Source organism: Zootoca vivipara, chromosome 1 (genome assembly GCF_963506605.1).
Source record: "Zootoca vivipara chromosome 1, rZooViv1.1, whole genome shotgun sequence".
In the NCBI taxonomy this organism is placed as follows: domain Eukaryota; kingdom Metazoa; phylum Chordata; class Lepidosauria; order Squamata; family Lacertidae; genus Zootoca; species Zootoca vivipara.
Genome location: NC_083276.1, coordinates 72,692,807 through 72,713,100, shown reverse-complemented (window position 1 = coordinate 72,713,100; position 20,294 = coordinate 72,692,807). Strand labels below are relative to the sequence as shown.

General features: G+C 44.7%; 1 protein-coding gene across 2 annotated transcripts in view; it reads left to right on the top strand.

The window, feature by feature from the left end:
- Positions 1 to 20,294, top strand: part of SLC22A18 (solute carrier family 22 member 18) — a 92,532-nt gene that overhangs the window by 39,775 nt on the left and 32,463 nt on the right. For both annotated transcript variants that reach the window (XM_060276191.1, XM_035120941.2), the window contains exons 6-8: positions 13,845 to 13,960; positions 14,439 to 14,549; positions 18,630 to 18,730. In XM_060276191.1, coding sequence (XP_060132174.1) covers positions 13,845 to 13,960; positions 14,439 to 14,549; positions 18,630 to 18,730 — 328 coding nt within the window. The remainder of the gene's footprint in view (positions 1 to 13,844; positions 13,961 to 14,438; positions 14,550 to 18,629; positions 18,731 to 20,294) is intronic.

Genomic DNA, 20,294 nt, shown 5'->3' with positions numbered 1-20,294 from the left:
GCGGAGGCGGTCCTCAAATTCCTCTGGTGTGGGCCCGGCGATCAGTACATCATCGAAGAAGGGGGTGACGCCAGGAATCCCTTTAAGGAGAGAGTCCATTAGATTCTGGAATATGCCTGGTGCCACGCTAACGCCAAATTGCAGCCGCTTTACTCTGAATGCCCCTCTGTGCGTCACAATCGTCTGAGCCTCTGCTGTGGCTTCGTCCACAGGCAACTGTTGATACGCTTGGGCCAAGTCCAGTTTGCCAAAGATTTTTGACCCAGCCAGGGTGGCGAGGACATGGCTGACCACTGGCACTGGGTATGCATGAGCCGTGAGAGCCTTGTTTATGGTGCATTTGTAGTCTGCACAGATGCGGACCGAACCGTTAGGCTTGACGGGTGTGACAATTGGAGTTTCCCAGGGGGCGTTGGGCACCGGCTCCAGCACTCCTTGCTCCACGAGCCGGTCCAATTCCTCGTCTATGCGGGGTTTCAGGGCGAACGGGACCCGGCGGGCCTTGTGCCTGATGGGTCGTACAGCGGGGTCTAGCTGTAGGGCAATGGGGGGTCCTGTATATCGTCCCAATGCCCCATCGAAAACCCCTGGAAACTCTTTGCATATGGCGTCCACGTCCACTTGTAAGCTAGTGCGGTTCACCCCGGTAACGGCTAGCCCCAGAGGTCCAAACCATGCCAGTCCCAGTAAGCTAACGTAGGGGCCCTTAACTACCAGCAAGTCCAATTGTTGCTTTCGCCCTCGATATTGCACCCTGAAGGTCCCCACCCCCATTGTAGGGACCTTACGTTTCTGGAAGTCCCGGAGGGTGAATGGAGCCGGCGTACAGCTTCCAGGTCATGTGGCCAGAATGACAAAGCCGCTTCTGGCGAACCAGAGCAGCACACGGAAACACTGTTTACCTTCCCGCTCTAGCGGTACCTATTTATCTACTTGCACCTTGACATGCTTTCGAACTGCTAGGTGGGACCGAGCAACGGGAGCTCACCCCGTTGCAGGGATTCGAACCGCCGACCTTCTGATCGGCAAGCCCTAGGCTCAGTGGTTTAACCCACAGCGCCACCCGCATAAGATCAACTCAAAATGAAGCTAAAATCCCTGTAAATTAGCCGCCACCTAGATTGTGCATCATGCTTTGATGTGCCTTAGCTGTTGGTATTTTTAAAAGTGAAAGCTAATAAATGGCATTTCGACTTCCTCCTCCAGCAGCTGACTCTTATAGATATGCAAAAGAACCAGCCTTGAGAGATTTAGGAATATAAAGGTTTTTTTGTTTGCCCTGTTCCTTATGTCACTGCTCAGTGATGCAAATGCCAGCCCCATGGAAGGGCACAGAAGAAAAGCCTTTCACATCCCCGACTCGTTCCGGAATATTCTCTCTCCGATGTTCATGACTAGCAGCTCTTTGATCTACACGGACATGGCCTAGCTGCCAATGAACAAGAGGATTTCTATGGCATCGCGAAAGCAAAACAAAGCCCCAAAGAACGTAGGACGAATGTTTCATACAGACAATATGTTCCGGCAACTGCCAAACTGTTATTCCGTTGACCACAGGCAGGGACAGCTGTCCCATTTCCCCGGAAATTTCACGTCAGAGTTCATGGGTTCATTGCAGAGCAGGAAATGATGCAGTTTATTTCATTCCTGGGGCCCACTGTGATGCAGAAGCTGCATGTCCTGCCTGATGAGCTAAGTGGGGAAGGGCAAGGGCAAGTAACCTTCCCCTTTATAGGACTAGGACTTGAGTCACACAGCCACACCATGCATTTGTTAAAGGTGCTGAGAGTTGTTAGGAAACCCCTTACACATGGTTACAATTCCCCAGCACCCATAACAAACTAAAGTTCCCAAGATTCTTTGTGGGAAGTCATGGCTGTTCAAGTGGTGTAAGAGTGCTTTAAATGTAAAGTGTGCATGTGGCCTCAGAAGAACAAAACATATGAAGAAGACCTCTCGTAAAAATGTATCATAAAAACTTATTAAAGGTAAAGGTAAAGGGACCCCTGACCATTAGGTCCAGTCGTGACCGACTCTGGGGTTGCGCGCTCATCTCGCATTATTAGCCGAGGGAGCCGGCGTATAGCTTCCAGGTCATGTGGCCAGCATGACAAAGCCGCTTCTGTCGAACCAGAGCAGCACATGGAAACACCGTTTACCTTCCCGCTGTAGCGGTTCCTATTTATCTACTTGCATTTTGACGTGCTTTCGAACTGCTAGGTTGGCAGGAGCTGGGACCAAGCAACGGGAGCTCACCCCGTCACAGGGATTCGAACCGCCGACCTTCTGATCAGCAAGCCCTAGGCTCAGTGGTTTAACCACAGCGCCACCATGGTAAACATTGTACCTGTTGAAGTACCGGTATCCGATTGGCATTAGAAACAGCAGGTCTTTCTCCTGAGACCCTATTCTAAACAGAAGATACAGACCCTGTTGTAATACGAAAAGAATAAGAGGTGGGTTTGTTACGTTGAACTTTATTTGAATCAAGGACATTGCCAGCACTTTTCTTAGGGGTAGGTTGACTCCCTGTGGGTTGAATTATTCGTTAATACCAGACCTTCTAGGAGAGGAAGGCCTTTAGGTGACCACAGGGACAGTGAGACCTTTAAAGACTTCTAGAATCTTTCATTGCTGACACTGAAAGCTGAAAAGGTGCCCTGATAATATGACTTTTAGAAGAAGCTACAGGCTGCATACACACTGTACATTTAAATCATATTTAAATAACAGCCCCCTACCCAAGAATCCTGGGAACTGGCAATTTGTTAAGTGCCCTGGGATTTGTTGCTCTGAGGGTTAAACTACATTTCCCAGGATTCTTTGAGGGGGGGAAATGTACTTTAAATGCATAGTGCATAATATGCAGCCAGTATTGTAAAACTAATGGAGAGCTGTGGGGTAGATATACCTCATAATTAAGGACACCTTTTATCAAATAAATCCCAAATAAATAGATGACATGAGTAATGAATAGCTGTGCGCCTCATTCACATTTCTTCCCCACTTTATCATTTGGAACCATTTCAAATGTAATTGCCATTTGGCATAAGGCTTTCATTGACTCTGAACTTTATCTCAGATGGAGAGGAATGAGGATGTGATTGTCCTGTTGCTGTGCAATTTAGGCTGACAGCAAAAAGGAAGCTGGACATGCCCAGGCTTGCTTTATTCAGCCCTGGCCTGATTTGTTTGGAGAGGAATCTGTCGCTGATAGGCCCCCCTCTCCACCAAGACCCAACAATGACAGGAATTTTTAGTGGGATAGGGGATCCTATGTCAGCAATGACTGCTGGAAACCATTCCCTGTCACAGAGACAATCTGTTCCTTTCTTCATCATCCTGAGAGAGTGGATTGCCCCTAGAACAAGGCAACCTACTTTGCCACCCTGTGGAAACCAAAAGAGCCACAAAATTAGCAGTGTGCTGGTTTGAAGGGTGCCTCCAGAATGTCACTATTTTACACATGGGGTTCAAGAATGTACCAGAAATTTAGGTTTGCACAAATAAAGTGAATCTAAGTGCTCTATAGCCCTGGAGCAACAAATTCATTATATTAAACAAACAAACAATCAAACCAGACTGTTAGGAGAGTGACAGGGGAATGTGCTGAAAAGCATGGGATGAGTGAATGATGAATGGAAAGGCATCGGAATCATGATGTGGGGTCCGTCATATAACTTTCCCACTAATAAATCAGATTGAGTGCTCAGTAAAGACCAGACTTAGTCTAACATGAAAGCTCATACCAATGACAAACTTAGTTGGTCTCTAAGGTGCTACTGGAAGGATTTTTTTTTAATTTTGTTTCAACTACGGCAGACCTACCTGTAACTCTAAGCTTTGTGTGAGCATATCAGGATGAATGCTCAATAAAAAGGTCATCTTTTTTGTTCACGCTCCCATTTATTGTGCACTCTCTGCATTTCCAGTGCTAGGTTTTTAATCCGTGTTCAAACAATGTTATTCAAATCAGTTTGAAGGTGGCCTAACAGTGCAATTCTAACCTTGTCTCCTCAGATGTAAGTCCTGTTTAATTCAATGGTGCTTATTCCCGTGTAAGTGTGTTAAGGATTGCAGCTTAAGTCAGTTGCCTATTTCATCCTGCCAATGGTGAAGAGAATTTTCCCGCTAGATTTACCACTCTTTGTGCCCATCTAGCTTGCACAGGCAGCCTTTAAAGCAATGACAAAACCCTTCAGCAATCCTACATATTGAGCTGAGCTTCTCACCCTTTTTCTGCCTGATAACTAGGCAAGCCTCCTTGGATGCAGTTTGTAAGCCATATAAAACTAGGAAAATTGTAAACCTCCTGATGTTTGAGGCTTCAACTCCCATCAGCCCCATCCAATATGGCCAATGGCCAGAGGTGATGGATATTGTGGTCCAGAAACATTTGGAAGGCCAGAGGTTCCTCATCTCAGATGTAACACGATAACTGCACACAAGTTTTGTATTGCTTTGATTTCCTTGACATAAGGCAACTGTAGTATGTGCAGCATTAGAGGAAGCAACCAATTGGAGGTGCTGTAAAAATAGTAACAGAAGATTCCTCCTAATGACTGTAACAAAAGGGCCTGTCTGTTCAGGCAGACCTTATAAGCCTTAATTAAAGGCTTCGGCTTCTGCCCGGTTTAAATGACGTGATTCATGCTGCCAGCTTCGAGAACTACTGTTTCAAGAAATATATCTGCTTAACAAATAACATCGCTTGCTTGGATGAAGATATGTCAAGGGACCATACAAGAAGTACAAGCAAGGACTTGATTATTCTCAGCTGACTGCTACTGTCTCCATTGAAAAGTGTTGTATTTGTGTTCACATTAGATTATGTGAAAGTTCTGCATGTTGTGATTGGTTTCTGGCTGTTTTTTCACCCCACGAAGTATGCAAATGACTACGGTGCCTGTGAACTGAATCTCAAGTTCTCTTTCTTCTGATGGAGTCACTCACTCGGGGTTCTGGATCTACAGTGTTGAGCATTCTAGATCAAAGTGGTCCATGTGGCTGATAGGTTCTAGCACAGGACCAGCTCAAGCTCTTTAGTACATATAGCTGGCTTCTCACATGCACTTTGGGGGTGTCCTTTTCAGAAAGCACACCAACTTTTTCAGAGGGTATTTCCCATACTTCCCACACCCCTGATTATGCTTCATTTGTAGAAACTGCAGTGTGGAACGGCCTGTTTCTAGGCTTCCCCCTAAGGCATCAGTTTGGCCACTGTGGGAGATAGGAGACAGGTCTTCAATCTGATCCAGCAGGATTCTTTGTATGTTATCTCCCCTGCAGAACTGTACTTACTGTGAAGCTGATAACATCTGATTGCAAACAGAGCAGGGGAATCATTTAGGTAGGTGTGATATATCTTTAGCTGCTATATTTCTGTAGCATCTGTGGACTTCAGGGTATGTTACAAACATCAATAAATATAATACTATGGCTATGAGGCATTAGAGCCAAGGAACTTTGTCCCAGAAACCACATTATCTAGATCAATGTAATACTGACCTTTAAAGCCCTAAATGGCCTCGGCCCAGTATACTTGAAGGGGCGTCTCCACCCCCATCGTTCAATCCAGACACTGAGGTCCAGCGCCAAAGGCCTTCTGGCGGCTCACTCACTGCGAGAAGCGAAGTTACAGGGAACCAGGCAGAGAGCCTTCTCGGTAGTGGCGCCCATCCTGTGGAACGCCCTCCTATCAGATGTCAAAGAAATAAACAACTACCGGTATCTGATGTTTAGAAGACATCTGAAGGCAGCCTTGTTTAGGGAAGTTTTTAATGACTGATGTTTTAATGTATTTGTAATATTTTGTTGGAAGCCACTTGGAGTGGCTGGGGAAACCCAGCCAGATGGGTGGGGTATAAATATTTTTTAAAATTATTATTATTATTATTATTATTATTATTATTATTATTATTATTATTAAAAATTGAAATGACTCCTCCAGAAAAAGTTTGTTGTGTTTTGCCAACTCAAAATTCCCCAAGAATGAATTTTTCCTACTTTACTGAGTAGTGAAGGCATGGAATAAGGGTTCCCATCTCTGCATTTTCAAGTGTTTCGAAGTCCACAACTAGACCAGGATTGCATAGGAGAATTGGTAATAGAGCTCATTTGAGGACACACTTAACCTAAGTGGGCTGCAAAGAACTTCCTGAATCACCATCTTAAGACCGTGACACACTTGAAGCAAAGCCTGTTTTTCAGCCAGCTGGATAAAAAAATCCATTAAATACTGCCAACAAAAAATTGTGTTATTGCATTTTTAAAAAGAAGAGTCCCAAGGTCCACCTGCCAGGGGAAAGTAGGCAACCTGGTTTACATCAACAAAGATATTTTTGAACTCTGCATTTTTCCTGCTCAGACCATATGAAAGTAATTGACACTTCAGATTTAATGATACTGAGCTGTTATGGATGAAATGTGCAAATCCTCCCACATTGTGGTCAAGCGTAACTGATCTGCTTCTCTTCCTGTAATTAAACCGGAGTTTTTTTAGAAAATTGCTGCTCTCAGTTCCCGCAGTGAAATTGGCTGGCAACGTCATGCTGCTCCCCATTGCCTTGGGAAAGCATGCCAAAAATATTTCATTCATTTAATAGGGGATGTGTTATGCTTGGGCTGATTTTACTGAAGAGAGCATTTAGCTAGACAGCTTCCCATTGTCTTAGTTTCCTCTCTGGAAAAGGGCTCGCTACTTCATTGCTGGCTAAGTTTGACGTAGTCAGCCCTTCCTGAGTTCACACAGGCTGCTTTTACTTATGTAATGTCTCAAAGCACTTAGGCCTTGGCCTCTTAATTCATTAGTATCTTGAAGCAGAACACCCCCCTAAGCAGGATTTCCTGCTGCAAGGTGTAGCAACGATAGAAAAATCTGACTGTTGCATTGATAGCATCACCACACCTATTTTGACAATTCCACCCAGGCTTGTGATTTGGCTCCCATGGGAATTTATAGCAGATGGTGGAGGCATGGGAAGGGAAGGGTTTTGTTGTATGTCAATTGGACAAGATGACTGTTTCTTTAGGCTTTTGTATAGGATGATGCTTGCTGAATGGGACTTCAACAACAGAGAATGTTGCTCAATAGCAGGGCACGTGGTTTGCATGCAAAAGGTCCCTTGTTCAGTCTCAGGTATTTCCAAGCAAGGCTGGGAAAGGTCTCTGTCTGAAACCTTGGAGAGCTTCTTCCAGGCAGTACAGATAATATTGAGCCAGGTAGGCCAGTGACCATGGTATAGGACAGCTTCCTTTGTACCTGATGACCAATCTGGAATGTTGGCTATGCCTACCTATACCTGTAGGGTGCTAAGGAATTTCTACCTTTGGTGTGTTCTACCCATGGTATGTGACTGTGGTGTTTGAAACATAGCCAGTGAAGGAGACAAAAGTCTGAGATTTGTAGCTGGCTGACAAAAGATGTCTTGTAACAGCCCAAGGGTATCCTGTTAACTTTGTGCTTGTGAAACATGCAACGATTCATTGCTATGTTGTTCAGCAATCTATGTTTCTTTTGATTAGATGGAGCAACACTGAGCTTCGAGCCACATGCACCTACAGCTCTCATGTAGTTAGTCAAAAGCGGTACTTGAAAGTAGCTGAATTTGCCATGAATGGAGGCTTTATGTTGCTTGGTTTTGAAGTAGGCATGAATCATTGAAATTCAGTTTGTACGTTCTTAGATCTCAGCTGTGACCTTATTGAAGGAGGAAATGGAAACAAGCAAAGAATGGTTCAGATTTGTTAAAGGGAGAAATAAGTCCTGTTTCACGAATATGGATAGGACCAACAGGAACTGTCCAACAATAAAAAAATTGGGTGGCATTCAACTAAGTTTGACTCAGGGTAGACCCAGTGAAATTAATGAATGTGACTAAGTTAGGTCTATTAATTTCAACAGGTCCAACATATTGCACCAGCTGAAGCTTCTGAATTAACTTCAAGTGGAGTCCTGCATAGAGTGGACCATGTTGCAGTATGTGGAATGTGGAATACTCAGTCCACAAAGTTACAAAGATTTTCATGAGGGTGGTAAGATCCCTCTCATCTAAGAATTGGTGCAGCCTTCATTTAGCTGATAAGGCAGTCGTGGGCACATTCACCACATGTGTAGACTCTTACTGTCATCATGTTCCTATAGGATAATAGTAATCCCATCCAACACAAATGGGGAACCCAAGACTTAAAGTATATTGAGAAGTGTCATATCAGTATGTGCCAGCTGATGGGAATCACTGGTGGAGAGAGTGATGTCGCACTCAGGGCTTCCCATAAGCATCTAGTTGGCCGCTGTGAAAACAGGATGCTGGACTAGATTGGTCCCATTTTGCCTGATGCAGCAGGACTCTTCTTATGTGTGATGGATGCATGAGAAAGAGCCAGGAAAAAGACAATGGTGATTTGGGGAGCTGATTGGGAAAAAGTAGGTTGGAAGGGCCAGGAAGACAGCAAGGGGGGGGGGGACTTCCATGGATATATGGGAAGTATTCAATTTGATTTGCATTGAGAATAGGAAGCAGGAATAAGCAGCTAACCTCATCTAACAGTTTTTCAAATTTTATTTTATTTTATTTATTCAAGTTCTGAACCACCTGTCATTGTTTGTGATCTGAGGATGGCTTTGCCACACAGTCACCAAAACATTGAAAACACAAACGTTCAGTCCAACAGTTTAACTTAAAACAATATGAGCCAGACACGTATCCATTTCCTGTGCACCTTTGTCAAATTAAATATATGGGTCTTCAACTGGTGTCTAAACCCCAAAATGATGGTGCTAGTCATGCTTCAAATGACGCCATTGTTGTCCTGTCTGCAATTCCTAGAAAACTCAGTTTTCTATTTTCTATTTTAAGATGTACTGTTTAAGATCCATAAACATTTGAAAATGTTTGTAGATGTGGCTTTGATATTGCTTGGAAAATAAGCACATTCCATCCAGCGACAGTTTTCGTTTTATCTCTCTACAGTGATTACTGTACAAATGCAGTTACCATTTCTGTGTTTGGGTTGGTTTGAGATTCACCAAGGAAACATTAAATAGTGTTGTCCCTGACAGGTGGTAAACCATGAATAGCTGGCAGAGTGCAAAACCAATTCTGCAGTATAAATGTTTATGGCAGACAGTGGAATTGTACGTGCCTCCTTCAAGTGTGAGTGTACTTCCACTCCAGTCAACCCTTTCCTTGGTTGAAGCCTTTACACACCATGTTCAGTTTTACGTATACTTGTGACTCAGACAACACAGTTTATCCTTTGAGAGGGCTTCAAAGATGTCCGTCTGTATTATGAGGCAGGATCTCACCCAAGGGATACATAAACAGGAAGACATTTAGCCATAAGCAGACAATGCCCCTAAAAACACAGCATTCCAGCAGATTAACAGGTCATTGGGGAGGCAGGCTGCAGGTCTAGACTCAAGTGGGATGAGGCCTGTTGTTAGAGGCAGAAACGGGGTGACTCCTCCTGCAGTTTTAGAAGTTTGGCAAGCTTAGGCAGCAGTCTTATGCACCAGGGATACTCCAGATGTTTTGAACTGTGCAGCTCCCACCACCCCTGCCTATTGACAAGTGGCTGGAGTTTATGGGAGGTGTAGTCCAGAACATCTCGCTACCAAGGCTACAATTACCTGGGAGGATACCCCCTTGAACTCTGTAGGGCTTACATCTGAGGAGACTTGCATAGATATCTATCCTGAGCCCTTAAGGCTATCCCTCGTTTAGTCAACATATATTTCTGGGGCCTGTATATCCCAACAGAAACACTGCCCCATGTTGTCCCTGGGATCTCAGGGTCCCTGTTTATTAGGGTGGTGGTCCCCCAGTTGATCTCCACACCCTGATACCTTCTTCCACCTTTACATAGAAAATGCCAACAGGAACTAAGGAACTCTGGAAATTGTAGAGGAAATTTGAGAGACCTATGGCATAGAGAGAGACAGGCATCACTGTCTCTCAAGCTGCAAACCCTCTTGCCTAGAGTAAACCACCAGAATCAAAATATTCAATCTCTCTCAGACGTCCAGAGGGGCTATAGCGCATCAGAAGTAGGACAAAAAAGGCACAAACCCAGTACATTTGTGGTATAAGAAGTTACAGGATTTCAACAGGAAGGTACAATATATGCAGAGATTGGAAATGAAGCAGTGTGACTGCCCCAATACTTTTGAAGGAACCAACAGCATTGAAAGCAGAATAGCATGTGACTGTCCCAATACCATCATGAATAGACCACAGTCTCTGTGTGCCATGCACACACATATGGGAAGAGGACCATGAGGCTGTGTGGCGTGCCAAGTTTTCAGAAATAAGGCGAGTCCCTGGTATGTCTCTAATCACTTCTGTTGCTCTTAAAGCTTTTCTATCTTTACCTACATAATCCCTAGAAAAATCATCACAAGACTGCAAACACAGTAATCTGTTATCATGGTTGGTTTCCCTGCACAGCTGACAGAGAATGGAATCTGCCAGTGGTATGAAAGCTGGTCCAGGTGACTTGGGAAGCTCTGAGAAGCTGTCAATATTAACTTTCCCTGAATATACACAGCAAAATATGTGTCAACATGAGACCACTTTTGTCTTTGTTATCAAGTGGATGGAATGTTAGAAGCTTCAGTGCAGACAGGAACTCGCCCGCCAACTCCTACTAAATACCCAAAAGAAATTCAGAAAAAGGGAATAACCCAATAAAGTAATTTGGCTGGTTTGTTTGTTTGTTTGTTTTGCTGTTCCACAGGGAATTTTAGTCTCTCCTAGGCCACATTCACACCATATATTTAAAGCACTATGAAACCATGTTAAACAGTCATGGCTTCCCTCCCAAAGAATTCCAGAAACTGTTAAGCATGCTTATAGCTCCTAGAGTATTCTGTGAAGAGGGACTGATTCCTGACCCGACCAGGAACCAGCCACCCCAGGGTTATCTGGTTCCAGTGTCATGTAGTTCCCCTTGCTCCATCTGCTTGTGCTTGATAAGGAATGAAGAATGGCCCTCATGAAGACCTGGGTTGGCCTGGAAGACCTTTTCAGCATTGCAGCCTATGTGTGATCCTTCAGAGGAAAGCTGGCCCAGCCATGAGGTTGCCCTGCTTGCTTTGCCACCAATATTGGGCAAGACCGGGCCTCACACCAAATCAGCATCATCTTGCTTGGAATAGGCACCAATGGTGATGCTGGTTCTCCACCACCGGCAGTTGCAGCAAGGAGTGCAGTGGCAGCTGAGCAGGCAGTGGCAGGAGCAAGTATGTGGTGGTGGGAGAGTGGCAGCAAGGCAAGGTGGCACTTCCTGGTTAGCTTGAAGCCAGGGCCGTCTCAAGCACGTCAGGCACCCGGGCACCGTGGTGCGGAGATCACTCCAGCGCCCCCGCCCTGCTCCGTTTCTTGCTGCGGCTGATGGGTGGGCACAGCGTGCAGCACGGGTTCCACACGGCTGCGCAGCACAGCACCCCCCTACCAGGCCGGCGCCCTGGCGCCCCGTGCCACCCAGACTACCCCTAGAGCCGACCCTGCTTGAAGCGGCAAAATGGGACGCAGTATCCCTGCTTGAGAGTTTGGTAGTTTAAAGCCTTTCAGTGCCTTTCAGTGATACGGGTGGTTGTGCTCACCCTATAATTTCAGATTGACAGCTCTATGAAATCCCAGGGATAAAATCTGCAATATATATAGATGAAAATGAAAACCTTGAATTGTAGTTGACTACCCCACCCCACAGGTGGTGCTGTGGGGGATGTAGGTGGCGCTGTGGGTTAAACCACAGAGCCTAGGGCTTGCTGATCGGAAGGTTGGCGGTTCGAATCCCTGCGATGGGGTGAGCTCCCGTTGCTCGGTCACAGCTCCTGCCAACCTAGCAGTTCGAAAGCATGTCAAAGTGCAAGTTGATAAATAGGTACTGCTCCGGCGGGAAGGTAAACGGCGTTTCCATGCGCTGCTCTGGTTCGCCAGAAGCGGCTTTGTCATGCTGGCCACATGACCTGGAAGCTGTACGCTGGCTCCCTCGGCCAATAACGTGAGATGAGCGCCGCAACCCCAGAGTCGGTCACGACTGGACCTAATGGTCAGGGGTCCTTTTACCTTACCCCACCCATGCAATTTTGGATCCTGCAAGCAGAAACAGCTACTGAAGCTGATAAAAATCTGTTCAGGTCTTAAAGTGTTGACACTGAGTAAATGGATTAATTTTGTGGTTTAAGTTAACAATTGCTTTGGCTGACGCCACCCAAGAAGATTGCAATTTGTTGAAATATCTCTGTTTGCTTGAGGTGGTTTTCAGGAGTCTGATCTTGTTCTCAAATAATCAGAAATTTGCTGTGGACTGTTCAAATTCCTATCTCCAGCAGTGCTTTTGTATATTTTGCCCTTTGAAGCTCTTCAGTTGCACATACTGAGAAACTTGACTCTTGCTTTTGAGTTTTAGCGATAAATGGCACCATGATGCATCTTACTGCTATTCCACAGCTCCTCCATCTGTTTTGAGAAAACATCTGAGTCTCCTAAAAATCTCCTAAAGGATATGGTGAACTGCAATGCAAATACATGTGAATAATGTGCCGCACTTTGCCTCTCACCTCCAAGGCAAATTCCCTTGCAGAAGGGGTGGGAACCAGCCCTCCTCCCAATTTCATGTGGATGGCAAGGAGAGGAGAAATTGAGAGGAAACTGGGGGGCCGACAGAGAAACGGGTAGTAACAGAATGAGAGAGTGCCTTGCCCACCATGGACTCTGCCTCCCTGCCAGCATGTGACCCCCAAGAGATTATCCCACTCCCACACACATCAGGGACCACGTCCCACTACTGAAAAAAGGGTTCCCTAACTTGCCATGCACAGTTACACTAACAGAAACATTGCCTGTAAGACGTGGGCAATCATTGTGCCCACAGCCTTACTCAGCCCTTTGTATTTTATACAGTTTTAATCTGCATTTGAAGGAGAATAGTAATAAACCTCAGTGAATACAGAAGAGAACACAATTATTTTTCAATAGAGAGATGATTTGGTATATATGACATGAGGCCACCACAAAGGAGACTGGTTTCCCATGGCCTCTTGTTTAAGTTTCAGCAGCAGGGCCTCTATCAAGCCCCGTCGACTCCATTCCCTTCTTCCTCTTTATAATTCTTGTTTGCCATTTCATAGTTTGCTTTGTCCTGACTGGGATAACATAAAATGAAAAATGTGTTTGCTTCTTTCCTGAAGTTTTCATCGGCAACACCACTGCCCATTACGAGGAAGTCAGGTGCATGTTTGATACAAGTATTGGTCGCCTACAGAGAAACCCTGTACATATCCGCTCAGAATTATGTCCCATAGAGTTCAATGGGACTTTTGCCAGACGAACAGGTGAAGAGCTGTAGCCTGAGGGAGCAACCCTAACTCCCCATTCCTGCCCCACAACCTGATGGGGCTCTGCGGTATAGCAGGGCCAATGCTGCATCTGTAGCCCTCCTGCTACAGACCCAGCCTTCCTGGATTTCCGGAAGTGGCTGCAGGTGCAAGAGGGAGCTCCATACAGTGGCAGCTGCTGGTAGGTTGGCACAGGCCAGCAGGGCTGGCTGGAAGGACACCTTTGCCCACTCCAACCTCCCACCCCCTTGTGGGGTGCAGGAAGGATTCAGACTGCTTTGTGAATCATGTAAAACGATGAAATGATCTCAAAGTGCCCTTCATCTTGGAAGGCAGGGTTTGGAAGACTATTTAAATGCCTATATGTGCTGCTGAATTAAGAGGATATTATGTAAAATTTAAATAATGGAATGTTATGCATACAAGATTTTGAGGGAATGAATGGCTTTGGCATTCATAATAGTTACTTTTACCTTTTTGTTTGTTTGTTTTCCATTGACAGCGTTTACTTTCCTTGCTACGTTGCACTAACGGGATGCCTCGCATGTGCTTTGACAGTCCTCGTTTTTTTCCCTGCGCAGACAAAGCCGCAGTTGAAAGGAGATGCTCCACGCCAGGGTGAGTGATTACCATTTCTGACCTTTTGGCACGACCGATTACGCTTTAAAGACTACGGTAAGCGAAAAAGGATTTAGCTTTGCAAGCCAAACATGAGCAACTTTTCCATCTCCTTTCCTTCCACTCTGCAGCCTGTGTGGTGTAGTGGTTAAGAGCGGTAGACTCATAATCTGGGGAACCGGGTTCTTGTCTCCGCTCCTCCACATGCAGCTGCTGGGTGACCTTGGGCTAGTCACACTTCTCTGAAGTCTCTCAGCCCCACTCACCTCACAGAGTGTTTGTTGTGGAGGAGGAAGGGAAAGGAGAATGTTAGCTGCTTTGAGACTCCTTCAGGTAGTGATAAAGCGGGGTATCAAATCAAATCCAAACTCTTCTTCCTAAAGAAAGAAACTGTTGTGCTCAGATAACATATGACTTCCTTGCTTTCTGGTGCCCACCTGGTTTCCCAGACTTTAACCTACTTTTTAAATTTTTCTAGGTGTGTCCCAATCCACTAGTGTATTTAGTTTTAAAGAAACTGTTCGCCTAATGAAACTTCCAGGAGTAATGGATGTTTTTTTAATCAAAGTACTTTCCGGACTTCCTTCAGGTGAGTGCTGTGAGATTTTTTTATAAAAAAAGTAAGATCTCCAGTCAGATATGATTGTTGCTCAGGGATTATTGGCATGTTTTGTATTTCTGTCTCAGCAAAAAAAAATGTATTCCTTTAGTTGCAAATTATATAATGCTTAGTGTTGCATACTCCAGTATAACTCATGAGCTAGGTTGGTTTATACCTGGTGGCAGCCAGCCTGTGGTAAGTTTAAGAGTCTATTGGGCTACCACCAGAATCTCTGCTGCAAAAATTATTTGGGGTTTGTTTTTTTAGCCCCCACCTGTAACAGATGGAGTGGTGGGGCAGAGATAAGGGTGGTGTGGTGCAAACACACTGTCAGGAGCACTGGATTGACTCTGCTGGTATGTTTACACCACACTGACCTAGCCACCCTCTTGATCTTCCCACTCCACGTAAACAGCAGTGACTCCTCTGCTTGGAAGTCAGCCTCTGCCCCACCATACCATGTCCTCCTGGCCTTCAGCATCATAGGCCATTAGCAGGTGGCCAGATTAAAATGAGGCCAGGGCTCTTACTGCTTTAATACTTGTGCAGAAGAGAGAATTTCAACAGGTGTAGCATTTTGTGTTGAAAAGGACCTGGGGAAATCCTTAGCACAGGAGTTAAACACACCATCAACATAATGCCCCAGTTTGTGTCTATATTTAAAACTCATTATTGTAACTTTTAATTACACAAGCATACCCTTTTACTATTAGAGATGCTGCATACCACTTCAGAAGTGACTTGCCCAGTGGGGTGGAGCTAAGTCAGTAGCCCTTTGCTGCTTAGTGGGAGGGGTGAGGTCAGGGCTGCTTGGATTGGCTCTGCCAGGACTCTCACGTAAGCCCTGCCTCACTGCGACAGTGACACCCCTGACAGCAAACTATTCCTGAAGCTTCACCCCACTAGGCAGACAGCTCTTGTACCACTTACATATACTTCAATATCTTAAACTCAATATCTCTGTGCTTTTATCACTAAAATACCATTACGTCACTTCTTAAATAAAGGAGAAATTCTCGCAATTCAATACAACACAAAACACCCTTTAAATTGCCAGTTATAGCATGGAATGTTTTTCTTACAATATTGAATAAGTGGGCGCCAATCCCCCCCCCCAAAGATACTCTGCCATTGTTTGAAGAGATTACATTTGAAAGACTGAACTAAAAAGAATTTGGGTTTGTAAGCCAAATGTGAGCAAATTTTCTGGCTCCAGCTGTTATCTCAGACCTGTATCTTCCCTTCTCAATCTGATCCTGTGCACATTAAACTGAATGGGTTATTTTGTCCTCATCTAATGCGTCAACCTTGCCATTAACATGGGTTCCCAGATTTTATCAATCCATTCATTTAGAGTTGCCATAACCTGTAATCTCCATTTACTTGTGTATAGTATTTTTGCTGCTGTCAACACCTACGAAACAAGGACTTGTGTGTTCTTTTTTTTCAGCAAGCCATCTATATAATTGAATAAGAAACTGGGTCTAATCCTATGTCACATCCCGCAATTTTTACAATTAAATTGTATGAGCACCACCACTGCTTTTTTTAAGCTTCACTCCTCTGCAGTCCTTAATCTCCACTGAACTTGGTGGGACTTTCTTCTGAATAAAGATGCACAGGATTGGGCTGCCCGGTGCTCTGGTGCTCTTTCTGAGCCTGTCTCTGTCCTCTGTGGCTGCTGATCCAACTTGCTGAGACCCTGAGAAGGGTTGAGATTACATCTTAAGGAGATTTGGCTGTTATCCACTTATTCATACCTCAGTGCTGGAGGGATAACCTTCCGATAAATGTTCTCATTTATTTTCATCTCACTGCTCCAACCATATAATTATTTTTAGTAATGTACACATATGTAGAGCCCAAATTATAGTGTTGCCTGTATTTATATTATAAGCAGAGCTGTGATGTACACAGGTTAATGTTGTGCTGACAATTCCATCTGCCCCGTTCTCCGTCAATTAGAGAAAAGAAAAGAAATTGCATTTGAAAAATATCAAAGGGGAGTGAAAATTTCAGTAATACTCCCAAGGGGTTTGTCACAGTTGCTTTACTTCTGAGGTGACTCATGAGTATTTGGACATATCTTGTCTTTCATCCTACACATCACCGCACTAGTGGGCTGCATTCTGCAGCCCTTCTGGGTAAGACATTACCTTCCTGTGGGGGTTTTCACAGCAGGAATTGCAGCCAGGTATGCTGCTGATTTCTGTGGAAATGCTTACTGAAAAGAAGAACACACACCCTTGGCCACCATTTAATGATGAGGCGAGCTCAAAATCCCACACCCACCAAAGTTCTAAAGAACTCTTAACATTCCCTGAGAGATAATGCAGGGAAATGAAAGCCTCTTTTTCAAAGCAAGAAAACTTTTGAGAAACTGACAAAGCACAGTCCACTTAATTATGGAAACTCACTTTGGAAAGCATGCTTCTGCTGAACATTACAGTCCTGTGCACACTTTCCTGAGAGTAAGCCCCATTGGACTCAGTAAGACTTACTTTAAAGCTCTTGTGGATTGGCTACCCTGCACATGCAATGTAGATGTGAACTTCATCTGTGCTAGACTTAACCATGATCTAGTGTTCACTGCTTAACTCCATAAGTTAGCTGTGCAAGAACATAAATTGATACTTTTCTGCAAGTGAGAGGTATATGTTTTAGTGCAGATAAACATTTACTTACTGACTGCATATATATATGCACATCTATCACCTATCTATCTATCTATCTATCTATCCATCCATCCATCTATCTATCATCTCCTGCCTTTCTGGCAAAGAGCTCAAGGTAGCACACATAGTTCTCTGTCCTCCATTTTGTTCTTGCAACAACCCCGTTGCTGTGCTAAGGAAGTATGTCACAAGATCACACAAGTGAAACTTGCGATTTTGTGGGATTTGAAACCTGGGCCTTCCCAGTCCTTTCCCAACACCCCAACCACTACACTGTGCTTCAGATGTCTTTGTGTGAAAGAGATTTCCCCCCCTTTATAATCTTTATTAATTTTTACACAGAAATAACATCTTGTAATTCAATTACATTTTACCTTCCAATTGTTAACTTATATCTCTTCGTTACCTTTGTCTCTTTTCCTTTTTAAAATACAGTTTTGTTGGATAAAGAACGACCGCCTTACGGCGTCCCATACAGGGTTTACGTCAGTCCCTTTACCCAAATTTAATTTAAAGTATGAGTTTAGTTGTTCTTTAGCTCTTTCTAGGATTTCCTCATTGTCCAGTAGGTAATCATTCATCCTCTCCATCTATAGGGAGGCTTACCTTCTATTCTCCAAGTTATTGTTACTGAATTGTGGTCTGACAGGATTTTTGGTAAGATTTCTGCCTTAGTTACTTTAGGGACCCACTGTTTTGATATCCAAATGTGATCAATTCTACTCCAACTTGTGTGGGGTTTCTGAATAATAAGTAAATTCTTTTGCTGTCGGGTTTTTCACCCTCCAGATATCAACTTTACTATATCATTATTTTCTACCAATGTTTCAAATGTCTTTGGTAGTTTCCCCTGTATCATTTCTGTTTTTCTTAGTGACTTGTCCATTTCAAGGGATGTCACAGAAAAAGTACATGCCATTGCAATTTTAGTCATGCCAAATGAACAGGTTTTAAAATATACCGCATTTAAGGGGGAAGAGTATAGCTCAGTGGTGATAAAGCACATAGTAGCAGTGGCAAAAACGAAGCACCAATGTTCTCCTGGCTTCCACACACAGTGTGTTGCTGGTGCTCACTGCAGGAGGAGGGTTGAGGCCTGGGGAGCTTGAGGGTTGTGCAGGTGCCTAAGGGTGAGAGCATCAGATTGGCTCTGCCACACCGCAAAGCTCCAAGCCCTCTGCACCTCACCACTCCCCTTCTCCCACAGGTAAGCACTGGCAACATGCTGCATTTGGGACCCAGGAGAGCAGCAGCACCGCACCTTTGCAGGCCACTACAGAGTTCATAGTTTACATGGCTTGTGCCCCATGCTCAGTTCTTGATATCTCTAGTTAGCAGTGCTGAGCACTGCCGCCTGCCTTCTAAAAAGAGGCTGTCTTTTCCTTAACCTCAGGTGTGTTCCTGATCATGTTTTCTATCGTATCTATCGATTTCTTTGGCCTGGAAGCAGCGGCGTCTGGGTACGTGATGGCATATTGTGGAATCCTTCAAATGGTAAGGAGGTTGGCACCGAGAGCTGCTGTGATCTCTCATCTCCCAAAGTCTTTTACCATATCAGAAATTTTTCGAGAAAGTCCAGCCAGGGGTTTGGGTGCCTGCAGCCTGAAGATACACTATGTTTCAATAACGATCACTCAGTGCAGAGGGGGAGGGGGACCTTCACTGTGGTGAGGACTGACTGGGTCTGGCCCACCCATTAGGCAGGGTGAAGCCACCGCCTCAGGCAGGGTCTCTGTGGGTGCCCTGCCCCACCACTGGTGCTGCTTCTCCAGTGGAGGTGGTAGGGTGGCTCGTGGTGAAATGGGATGCGTCGCCGTTGGACTGGGACATTTTTGAGGAAGCAAAGATGCATACATTAGGGCGGCTAAGAAAAACAGAGTATACTGTATGGGGAATGGCCAAGACCAGATTGAACAGGGAATTTCTAGGTGCTGTGGAAAAGCTGCAGCAGCACAGGCCGTCTCTCCTAGGCCGCCTCACCTGTATATCAGCCTTCGGGGTTCTGCTACCGGTATACACATGGAGCAGGCTCCCCCTTTCAAACCTTCTCCCTCATGGTGGGGAGGGGATGGAAGGAAAACAGTGGTGAGAGTAGGGGCAGCAAGTGTGACACCACCCTTCCCCTTGTGCAACTGTTGTCCCCTAAGGGGAGAAAGCGTGAAAAGGGCTTGTTAGGCCTATTGGTCACCTCTCCGTTTCCCCCCCAAAGTACTAGTTACAGGTAGGTAGCCGTGTTGGTCTGACGCAGTCAAAATAAAAATAAAAAAATCCTTCCAGTAGCACCTTAGAGACCAACTAAGTTTGTCATAGGTATGAGCTTTCGTGTGCATGCACACTTCTTCAGATACACACTTCGTGTGCATGCACACTTCTTCTGTTTCAGTGTATCTGAAGAAGTGTGCATGCACACGAAAGCTCATACCTATGACAAACTTAGTTGGTCTCTAAGGTGCTACTGGAAGGATTTTTCATTTTTATCCCCCCCCCAAAAAAACGATTTTGTTCTCCAATACAATCCTCTCTGTGTACTCTCTTTGCAATATGTTGGTGGGGGATGTTGATGGTAGTTGTGTGTTCTGAATATTTATGGCACAATGCTAACATAAAATGTTTGTTAGCATGAATCCCAAGAAGCAGTTTGGACTTGTGTTTCTTCAACGGCAGACTCCCATGTCACATGGCAAAGCAAGGGGGCTTTCAAATACTTTTGTGATATTTGAAGGTTTGTGATACAGTATTTCATGGGTGTTTGCTGCTCCCAGAAAAAGGTCAAATATCCTCCTGTAATACATGCAAATCCTCAGGCATGTCTAAAGTATTGCTCTCTGGGACACAGCCCATGAGTGCTAGAAACTTTTCTTTTTAGGCTGAGTTATTATAATATTTTTATTGCGTGCCTTTTATTATTGTTGTTGTTGTTGTTGAATTTATATGCCACCCTATACCTGGAGGTCTCAGGGCAGTTCACAGAATAAAATCGAAATATAAAACCACAAACTACATAATAATAATAACAACCCAATAACACCCCTCCAAAAAAACCCACACTTTAAAAGGG